Source organism: Episyrphus balteatus, chromosome 2 (assembly GCF_945859705.1).
Source record: "Episyrphus balteatus chromosome 2, idEpiBalt1.1, whole genome shotgun sequence".
In the NCBI taxonomy this organism is placed as follows: Eukaryota; Metazoa; Arthropoda; class Insecta; order Diptera; family Syrphidae; genus Episyrphus; species Episyrphus balteatus.
The window spans coordinates 35,657,230-35,669,235 of NC_079135.1; the positions used below are offsets into that span (position 1 = coordinate 35,657,230).

The window sequence follows — 12,006 nt, forward strand, 5'->3', positions numbered from 1 at the left end:
TTTCAAGTTTCTACGATAGCGGGAAGTTCTCCATAATTTTGATGATCGGTCAGTGAGTCAGTGAGTCAGTTACGGTTTTCGCGATTTTTGAAGTCCTATATCTCAGAAACTACTCATCGTAGGAAGCTGAAATTTTGCGAGGAATTTGGGTTCGGCCAGCTCAATAATGTAGTGAGTTTGAATATTCTGGCGTCTTTGGTGTGGAAGTTAGAGGGGGGTAGAAAATGGCCTGAGTTGTTTCCTGTAAATAAGGGTGTAGTGCCAAAGTAGCTAGAGAACTTGGCTGGGCACTACCGTGCCCCTTGATAATATGTAATTATTTTTTTTAAGAAGAAACTTTTGATTTTCACAATAAAAAATCGAAAAATCGGACGGCGCGGCGGCGTTAAGAACGTTCCCTGTATACCGAGGCATTCAAACCTCTAACTTTAAAAGTATTATTTGGATTATGATGATTCTAATGTAGAATGTTACATTTAAGTGAACATTAGATATTAGATAATTTTCTAAAATTTCGCAAATTCAGGCGAAAAGACTGATAAACTCTTGTTAAATTCTGTTCACGAATGCTTTTGATACTTATCCCACGCCAACCCATGAAAAACCTTTTTGTCGCATGTTAAGGTCTCTGTTTTTTTATTTGACTTTAAAAAGGTTTTATTTGTACCTAATTCAAATGCTTATTTATATAATTTATTCTTATTTTGCATAAAAATATAAGCAGTTGCCATAAAATGTCAAATAGTTGGAACAAATTAATTGAATGATGAAATTTTACTTTTATGATCCTACTTGTACCCTTTCCCTTTCGGAAATAAAAACTATATTTGAAAAGATATATGCCTGATTTACAATATTGCGAGACGAGAGCGAGACGAGATTTTTCTTGGTCATTTAAATCGTAAGCCATTTCTCAATGTTACGATATTTTTTTGTAATTGGTTACTTTTGACAGGAAATAGAAAGATGAATGTTAAAAGAAGGACATTTTTTTTGGCCCAACATCGAAAACTGGATATCAATTTCTATCTTGCAACGCTCTCGTCTCGCAATATTGTAAATCAGGCAATATTTTAGAAACCGATAGGTCCACAGAGGCGATTTAGGGCAGTAATTATAGGAAAGCTCGACATTATAATAATAAATAATTCTTGTCAAAAATTAGTCCTTAGGATTTCAAGACTGAGAAATTTAGGTAGGTAATTTTGGATTTTTGATAATGAAATATTTTTTCCTCCCGGATAATCTTTGGTCAGCTCTATCAAAAACCATTATTACCTGTTTTGACAAACGGTCTAAATGTAAAATACACCTTGATATAAGTACCTAAACCTAAAAATAAATAAGTATTCAAGTTTTATCAAATACAATTAACTATTTTCTATTTCCTTTTAGATCGTTCACAGAGATCTTGCTGCTCGAAATATCTTAATAGATCACAATGGTATTTGTAAAATTTGTGATTTTGGAATGTCTACCGATCTGGATGTCGTACAGAAGAACTCCGATAAGCATTACGATGTTAAAACTATTCGGACAGCTTCAAGCAAACTTGATAAATTCAAATTCGACCTGGGAGAACGATTTATACATAATTGGAGTCATGGTTTTGGGGCTCAGAATGCTAAAAAATCCCATGATACACTCGGCAGAAGACCAGCCTTGCCAATTCGTTGGATGGCACCAGAAGCATTGCAATACAATGAGTTTTCTATTGAAACTGATGTATGGGCGTTTGGAATAGTTCTTTGGGAGATAGCAACTTTAGGTTTTTATACAAAAAATAATAATCAATATGAATGAAAATATCATCTTCTTATTTTCCAGGTGCAACTCCCTATTCCAATTTGTCAGGTCGAGAGGTTGTTCGACACGTCCTCCAAGGGACACGACCCGAACTGCCTAAAGATGGCCGTCATGGATTCTTCGAGTTAATGTTGCAATGCTGGCACAAAGTACCTTCTATGCGTCCAACATTCCGTGAAGCTCGTGCAGAAATTTCACGATCAGTCTGCAAGTGGTTGGATGAAGATGCAGCAACTTCAGACTACATGGACGTAAGTGGATTCAGTGAGGATCTGGAACATGGAATGGTGTACTTTAACCAAAGGATATCAGAATTCGAATGCGAGATATGACAATGATTTTGCCTCCCCCTTCCCCCACGTCTGTGCATCTTCAAAATTCTTGGACAGTATTATTTAGTAATTTATGCCTGATATACATTATACAATACATAAACATTTATTTTGTTGTAGTTCAAATTCAACAACACATTTATTATTATATTTCTTTTCGTGCATTGTTTTTGTTTTTTTTTTAAATATAAATACGCGTATGGATATTATGTATTTTATCAACACACCGCTATTAAATTTAGTTTAATCTAGTCTGCTCATTAGAAATATAAATATATACAAATCATATAAATATGTATTAAAAATATATTATAATATAAAAATAAATTAAAACAAAATTATATTTTACACTTAAGGAAATTTAATTTTATGTGAAATTATTATAAGCATAACATACACAAGAAAACACACACACACATACACACAAGTTATTTGTTAAACAAATCATGTTTTTATTATTTGTAGTTAACATTATCTTGTTATATTTATTTGTGTTGACATTGATATTATTCAATAAAGCGAATTGAAAATAGATTAATTTTTTTCTAATTTGTAGCCTTTGAATATGAGTTTTTATTTATTGAAATGACAAAAGTGATCTAAAAATTTTTGACTTGTTGAATATTATAGGGAATGGTCATAGCAGTGCCAAGATGAATTCACTCAAATAGACAAGACCTCCATCCTAAGACAAATATTTTCAATATTGAATACCAAACAAGTTGAAGTAATTATGCTTTTCAAACAAACAATTTCGACTCTTTTTCTGTAGAGTGTCGCATAAAAAGCTTAAGTTTTCATTTTTCAATCATTTCTTGAAGATTTAGTGCTTCGATCTTAGGTAAAATAAAAGGGTGTCTCCTTTTCTATTAAGTGTACCTGATATATAATTTGTCCTTCACACACTGCTAGGAAAAATTGCGTTAAACATCATTTTATTTTAATTTAAGAAGCTGGTTCTTGGAATGATTATACACTCAAAGAGTAATATTAAGCCCGTTTTCAATTTTTTGAAGCAATTTTTGCTCAAAACTGTAAAACTTAAATGCTTCATAAAATCCTATTGTACGATACGAAGTTTTAACAAAACCTAATTTTGGATTAAGTAAGTAAGTTATTTATAATATAGTTTCCTCCAACAATATAGTTTTATATAAAAAAAAAATAATTCTTTAAATCATAATATAGTTTTAACTAACTATCTATGAATTCTTAATTTTCAACTTTCCATTTTTTTTTTACTTTTTTAGGCCATGGAAAATAAATATTTTTCATTTAATTACCTTTTGGACTAAGGTTACAGCTAACTAGTTTAAAAAAGATTTTCAATCCATGAAAACTCGCATTAAATCGAAATACCAAAAATATTTAAACAAACGAAAGAGCTGACGTTGAAACCTTGAAAAACTTATACACCACCGAGTTTTAAAAATGTTCGTTCATATTTTTAGACATATTTAATTATCCCCAAAGAATAGCACTTTTTGCTTATATGCTTTGATCCAAAACACAATTATGATTGACTTGTCCTTAAATATTCGAAATTGAAAAATTCACTGAAAAAAAGAATAGATCAATACATAGGGTTATTGACACGAATTCTATAAGAAATGACTCATAATATTTGGATTAAATTTGGATTTAATTGTAAATTTTTTATTTACGTCCAATATTTATTTTCTTAAATACTAAAACTTCGTGTGAATTTTCCACAGTTTTGACAATTAAAGATTTCTCTGCGAAGAAACAACTCCAAAATATTTCTTTCAGAAGTACCTACTCATGATATTAGTAGGTACCAATATTATGTTCAATGGTATATGGAGCTCCGTCAATAAGTGATAATTTTCTGTAAGTGCAAACATATTCAAACTCATTTTATACATACTTTCTATCTACAGGTTTCTTTTTCAACAAAAATAATCTTAAATTGCTATGTCAATTGATTTCTCCTAAAAAGGCAAATTTCTAGGAAATAAATTCAAAATCGTTTAAAAATAAAAAGTAAATAATTTTTTCTATATATTTATATATAAATAAAATTTAAAAAAAAACCTACTCATGCCATTTTAAAGCTATTAGCTTTTACTTACGAATATTTAAAAACAATATTTCTAAAATATTCACTGGGACATTTTCCATAGGTTGATGGCAAAAAATTTCAAATTCATGTTAAAATTCCAAAATTTAATTTTTGAATAATTTTAAAGAAACCTAAATGTTTATACAACAAATTTCATCGGTTAGGTAATGTCGTTTAAGAGAAAGATAAGATCAAAATCAAAGTTCTGTGGGGGGTATCGTTAGTAATTAAAAAAAAAACAAATTGAATCGAAGAGCAAGACTAAAGAAAACATTATTTCTGTTTTGACAACAAGATTACTACATTATTGTTCAACATCCAAACAATCTTAACATATTCTGTTCCTCATTGAAAAACGGGTTCCAAAGTGACACTTTTAGAAGTACATATTTGACTTAATAGTAACGTAACCATTTGGAAAAACTATTTAACTGTTGCTAAAATTTTTCAAATTAAGAAACAACTTTTTACTTTCAAAATCTTTTAAATAAGAAAATTCGAGTTGGGAGGGAACTCCAAGTGTTGGGAGAAAATCAAAAACTAAAAAAGGTAATTGAACACTTGAAAAGTGAAATAAACTTAGAATCGCTTTATGCTTTATTGCATTTGATTAAAATTAAAAATTCCCGAATCTATGTAAAAAGTACTTTGGAACGATTGTGCGTGTAAGACTTCACAAAATATTCCAAGAACCCTCATCATATTGCTTTACTTATGACAAAAGATCAATTTTATTAGCTTTTGCAGTCAAAACTTACTTTAAATGAACATAATTGATTTCATAAAAATGTAGAGAACAAATTAATAATTTGAAAAATTTTCCTAATACATTATAAATAAGATCAATTAGCTAAGTATTCAAAATTTCACATTTTTTGATAAGATACTGACAGCCCCATAAAAATATTTAAGATACCATCCACTTTTCTAATTTAACTGGTTCTACTGATAATTTTCTTATACTCTCTGATATTTTGCTCCAGTTTTTGTTGATTATAAACACACCCAATGTGATTGGTTTTCTTTTTTTTTTTCATTCAGCAACTCATCGTTGAGCATTAATTACATTTCAAACTGTCCAAATAGATTGTGCGTCTTTAATGTGACACACCGTTTTCAAGAAGCCTATTGTCATTTAATTAATTTTATATGAAATGAAAGTTATAATATCTTTTACAAGTCAACTTTTTTTTTTTGGTAAAGAAAAAATAAATTTATAATTTATGTGTTTTCTTTACAAAATTAATAAATTAATCCGTAGCCGGTAAGCATTACAAACGAAACAAAAACATACCTATTTAAAAGTTATAAAAATGTTTATTAACTGAATAGAGCTAACGAACCGTTATTTAATCCAGAAATCATCATTTCTTATGCTCTAGCATCAACACATCAGCTATGGTTACCATCAGAACGATATGTTGATTTTTTTTTCAGTGCAAAAGTATACATCAAAAATAGATTTTGAAATAAAATTGCAATAGAATTCTTCAAAATTATTTAAGCGGATGTCTAGAATTACACATTTCCTATTTGCTCAATTTGCTATTTGAGCTTGGAAAGAACTCTTCCTGTATTTCCGACTTTTGATATCTTTTCGAGAAAGGTAACAATTATTATCGATATCAATTCAAAAATTACCCTTAAGATTGTACCTACACTAATGTCAAAATTCTGAATTATTGATAACAAAAAATACTTTAAGTATTTCAGTACTAACTTAAATGCATAAGTATGGTAACCCTAATCATAGCACAAGATTGTTTATTATGGTTTTTTTTTCCAATGGTTGGGTGCATAAAGTAAAAGCGAAACATATTTTTTTTACCGTGTTTTGTTTTCCTCTTCCATATGGCCTGGCCTAACATCTTAACAGCATTTATCTGATGAATCTAGAGGTAAAAGGAATACCACATTCTACGGATTGAAGGAGTCGTAGCGTTGTTTGGTTTGATTCCATGTTTCAGTTCACAGTGAGAGTCAATATAACCACATCATAAAATGAGATACATTGCAATCTATAAGCTTGAATATTCGACATGAGCTAAGAAGTGTTTGATTAATTCAAAGATATAAATTACTATCAAATCCGGATGAGTGAATAATTACAAAGATACTTAGTTCTTTTTTTTTAACAAGAGTGCGTGTTTTATGTTCTTTAATCTAAATTATTGTGAATCGTGAATCAATGGCTCACGGAAATTATAAATTGTGTCAATTCTCAAAAATGATTTCATCAAAAGTATTTTCGTGTTAAAAAGTTTTAAGTTTTAAAATATTTCACCTAAAAACAAGTTCGGTTTAAGTGTGTCTTATTAAAGATTCTATTTGGAACTATTGCATTGTCCTAAAAAAAACTTTCTTCTAATCACCTCTTAAGACCCTGCGGCAGGTACGAGTATGAATTTAAAAATAGTTTTTAAATTCCGTTAAGACTCTTTTGTTATGTTTAGTATCTATCAAGGTTACACGATGAACTTGTGAATTTATTTACTTTTTTTTTTTTCAATAGTAGAAATCCCAAGAAGAATACTTGTGCGCATAGAGTGGGCGCACCTTGTATGGGTTTTGTCTGCAAAAGTGTATATAAACTTTCTTTCGTTTGTGTCAACCTTAACGAAGAAAAGTTGTTCTTTTCCTTGAATAGAGTGTTGGATAGTTTGTTACACTGAAAGAAATATTTGTATGATACTATTTCATTTTTAATTAGTGAAAGATTAGTAGGTATAAAAGATTAAATCTTTGCCGAAAGGTACAAAGGGGTTAAGTCACAAAATTGCACTATTCGGGTTTCGATGAAATAAGAATAACCCTGTTTTTCTCCTTTATTTGGTATCAAAAACATAAATTTAGAATAACTCGATTAGCTCAACTTCGCATTTTCTGACAAACTATCATTTATGACTTAACCCCTTTGTACCCGGCGGCAAAGATATATGAGACCATGAAAATCACCAAAATTTCGGAAAAATTGTCGAAAAGTTCGATTTCCGTTAAAAATAAATTGCACGACTGGGGTCGCACGTACTTGCTCTTATGCTTAAAGTAACTATAATGTTAAAGCTTTTTATTCAAGAAATTAAAAATTTGATATTTTGAAGAAATTTCATAAGTAGTATAAAAAAATTAAATCTGTTTTTATAATTAATTAAACTCCGTTTTAAATTATCTTAAAAAAAAAAACAAATATGCCATTTTATTTCTTGTATAAAAAGGTAATTTTAGAAAAAATTTTTCGAAAATTGTAGGAGCCGTTTTTTAAAAAAATAGTTTTTTATATATAAAAATTTTTTAACATTTTTCAAAAAAAAAGTTGGGATGCCATTTTGAAGAAATAATTAATTTACACATTAAAACTAAATTTCAAAATTTTTCATTAATCCGTTTTCAAAAAATTGATTTTTCAAAAAAAAATTTTGAAATATTTTTTAAAAAACCAAAAATGCGTTTTTTGAAAATTTTCTAAAATTTTAATATTATCTTTACTTACACACTTTTGTATAAAAATTTTCATTTGAATCGGGTTAATGTTGTACGAGACATTCAGAAACGAAAAAAACCGTTCTATGACAGGTACCGTTAATAACGGTACAAAAAATATTTTTTTTATTTAAAAAGTTGGCTCTTATGTGTTGTACTACACATAAAAATTTTAATCAAAATCGTTAGAGCCGTTTTTGAAAAAAATTAACTTTTCTATTTCCGTTATATGGCAGGTACCGTTAGTTTTGGTCATAAAAAAAAATTTCAATTTCCCCTCTAGGGAATCACCAAAAACTGCTAACTACCAAGTTTGAAGAAAATCGCTTCACTCGTTTAGGCTGCAGCTCCAGATAGAGACAGACAGACAGACAGACAGACAGACAGAATTGCCGGACCCACTTTTTTGGCATTCTCCATTATCTTACAAAAATTAAAATAAAAAAGGTAATTTTTGTAATTATTGAAAAGCATAACTAGGTAACACGTACTGTCATGTAAAATTGTTATCTCGAGTTCGATTTTTTTTACCAATCCTAAACTTGCTCTATAGTGCTATAGTACCTATATCGCAAGTAAAAACATACAAATATGTATTTAGATATACTATATATGAGGGTTCAAGTGCATTTTGATTAAGGATTTTCGAGGATTTGTGAGATTTTGTTATTAAAAGACTTTCTCAAAGGTTTTTCTTCGAAATCTTAAATTCTTAAACTTCAAATTTTAAAATTTGATAGTTTGACCCAGAAGAGTCAAAGGTTTTTGTTGTAATGGTTAAATTTCCTACAACATTTAGCCTTAAAAAAAAAACAATTTATTTATAAAAACCTTAAAAAATATAAAATTTGTAAAAACTTACAAAAGCTTACATTTCAATCATTTTGAACTCTAAACGAAGTATGGAATTAAATTTCTCCAAACTTTTAATAGTCCAGTAATTTAAGGTTTCATCTGCGGAAAAATTCCTAATGGGCTCGATTTTGGTATACACCTTCGCGTTAGAAGTTATAGAGGTCAAAAGGTCACGAAAATCAGTTTTACTAATATATCTCGCGACCTGTTGCTCGGAGGTTTAGGGGTCTATAGAAAAATTGTTCGTCATAAAATTATCTACAAATATTGCCATATGAATTTTTTAGTGAAATCAACCGTTTTCGGAATAGAGCGATTTCAAGCGTAGGCAGGCATAATACATGATACGTAAAAATAGGTTTGTTTTATTTAAGAGTAAATAATTTTGTATTTGCATACTGAGAAATACAAAATTTTCCATACAAAAATAGCATAGCGAAATCTTGATCAAAAAATTTCGTTTTGCTTTTCGTTTTTCAGTACGCAGCCCTAGGGAAAAATTGTAGAAATAAATTAAAAAAAAAAAAAAAATTATTTTGTATGTATGAAAATGTAATACAACAATCAGTGGTGTTAGCACAAAATAGAGGCCCACAGACAGACAGACAGATGTTAGACTCTTTCCGTAATCAGTATCATTGTAATGTGATGTCTTATTTTCATAGGCAGTTCGATTTTTAAACGAATCTCAAAATTTTCCTTTGAACCTACATCTATGGACAAATAAATCATAAGGACATAGAAACCTGTATTTTATTTGAAGTTTAAGTATTTTAACTATTATTTCAGATCAACTTAAAATGATCCATCAAATTATTAATTAAAACTTATTTAATTTAAAATCAATATAAACAAATTTTATATTGTATTAATGATATTATTTCTTGTGGACAAAGAAAAAAACACACACAAATTCTTAAAAAAAAAAAAAAAACAGCAAAAATTCTTAAAATTTCCAATAACGTTAGTTACTAATAAAAACTTAATACTTTGTGCGTGTTGATCACGATTAAAAATCTTTGGTACCTCATTGGTTAAAATTTAACTATTGTCCTTTTTCTTTGCGGAATAGAGTTCGAATCTTTTTTCATTCTGACCCAAAGATCGTTTAAATTGTTTGTCTTTTGTCTGCCACATCTTAACCTTAACATCATTTCATAATTTTTCCTTGGTTATGCTGGCCAGGTGAAAATATCGATTTGTTCACCCGAAAACCAATCTTTTACTATTTTTTATGCATGTTTAATGTCATTGAGAGAAACAGAGCTTGAAAAATCACAAAAACTTTAACTGATTTACTGATTGACTTCTCATCAAAAATATGATCACTTTCCGTTGTTGTGAAAATTAGAAGCTTCCCATTGTGATGGGTCATATTGTGCAAAATTCGAGATATTCTATTCAGGGAGCGTGGTAGCCTCCCAATTCCGTTGAATTCTTTGAAACACTATATAACACTATTGATTCTGGTTGCCTCAGAAACTTACTAGAATAGTAGAGCGAACTAAATTTAAAATTTGAACTTTTCAACTCAAGGGGCGTGGTAACTGATAAATTTTTCTGCATGTTTATGGAACATTATAAAGCATTTATGATTATTGTAGAGTCCCGAAACTTGGTGGAACAGTAGCGTTAGTAGTTTATACAATGAAGAAATCATAAGTCGTTGTACTCACCCATTTAAAAATATATTTTGTAACACTTTTAGACATCTTATAATCCTAAGAGCACACAATTTAACAAAAACTAATGTAAGCCAAGTTCTTCTATTTTGGAATTAAGTCTGGAATATAAAAGGGGCACGAAGTTCTAACATTTTAAGTATATAAAATAAATTGTATGAATTTATGTTTCACTTGATAACTTTGCAAAAAATAAAATTAAGAAAAAAATAATTTTAAGAAAAAAATATAAAAAAATATCACATGCGACCCACCCGTGACAAAAGAATAATTTCAATATTTTAAATAAGCTTTTTATTTCAGAAAGCTAGCAATGGTAACATTTTCAAGGATTAAACAAAATTGAAACACTAGTAAAATATCCTCAAAATCAATTTTTAATTTTTTTCCCACCAGTGAAAGTAAAAAAGAATCTGTCTATCTGCAAAAATGATTAATTGACAAGTCCATTACATATTATCTACTTTTATGAAAAAAAGTAGGTTTATATAGCTGCGTTCCTTTGGAAATATTTATCTACTTTTTAGTACTTAAAGCTGCTTTGAACTACTTTTTCAGTATAGCAGAAGTAATTCAAAGTAGTTTTAAGTACTAAAAAGTAGATAAATATTTTCAAAGGAACGCAGCTTATATAAAGTACGAAAAAGTATAATGTCAATCACAAAACTGGCAGGCAAATGCCTAAAAACTTAACCCAAAACCGTATTAAAAAATGCAATACTGAATAAACTAAAACCTGTTTTATATTGGTATATTTACATTGCTTAAAATTCATATACAATAATCTTAAACAAAGAGGTCTTAGAAATCTAAGCAACTTTAACCACAGGAGCAAGTACGTGCTTTTGATTCGTGTATTTTATTTTTTGCGGAATTCCTTTGTATGTTCTCCTATAAATTTACGTTTGTAGTTATATACACGTACTACATTGTACAACACTATGTTTTTTTTATCTTTTCTCTGAGTGCAAAAGTACCTTTTCTCAGGTGTTCATAATAAATGATACAGCTTCTGTGCTTCTACTATGTACCTATTTGTATCTATGAATATTATGCAGAGATGCAAAGAAGAAGAAGAAAACAACAAAAAAAGGAGGAACCTTTTATCTCCTGGAGGCGATCAAAAAACCACTTTTCTTTTAGCTTTAGGTAAACAAGAATATTAATCAGTAATGCACAAAGAGGCAGGCATTATGATGATGGCTTATTAGGTATTTGTTATGTCGCCTCAATGCTAATGGTTTTTTATGTTTGCTGTTTTTATTTTCTACCTAAGGTCAAAAGCAAACGAACTCTCTAAGAGATTATGCGAAAGATATACAAGTATGGTTTAGTTGGCCTTAACGAGGTGGGTAGCGTTACGTACGTTATGGCAAAATTAATTTCTCTTTGAAACTTGATGATGCTTTCTACTCGTTTGTTAATTGTACCTTAATCGTTCAAGATATAAACACTTTCGGTGCAAGTGTAAGAAAAAAAAGAGAGTGAAAAGTTATATAAACCTTAAAATAGAAGCAGCTTTGAGACCAATTAATGAAACTTTGTAATGTGTCTATGACATGTGTAGAGTTAAATGCAATCACCAAATTAGGATCAAACCATTCTCCAAATCAATGCACATTTAATATCAATATGCTCATTACTAGTACGAGTATAAGCAGTAGATGGAGTCATTATAAAATAATATGAACTAGATAACGGTTTTTAAAACCTAGGCCATCGTTTACAAAGTCTTAAGTACGTATCACGTAGGGGGTTCAAGCAACAA

General features: G+C 29.2%; 2 protein-coding genes across 2 annotated transcripts in view; one reads left to right on the forward strand and one right to left on the reverse strand.

The window, feature by feature from the left end:
• The window catches only part of LOC129911260 (uncharacterized), a 31,162-nt gene extending 28,492 nt beyond the window's left edge, over window positions 1–2,670 (forward strand). The window contains exons 5-6 of the mRNA XM_055988990.1: window positions 1,396–1,768; window positions 1,828–2,670. Coding sequence (XP_055844965.1) covers window positions 1,396–1,768; window positions 1,828–2,138 — 684 coding nt within the window. The 3' untranslated portion in view covers window positions 2,139–2,670. The remainder of the gene's footprint in view (window positions 1–1,395; window positions 1,769–1,827) is intronic.
• LOC129911254 (tumor susceptibility gene 101 protein) overlaps window positions 1–12,006 on the reverse strand; it is a 326,606-nt gene that overhangs the window by 205,618 nt on the left and 108,982 nt on the right. The gene's annotated exons all lie outside the window — the stretch shown is intronic.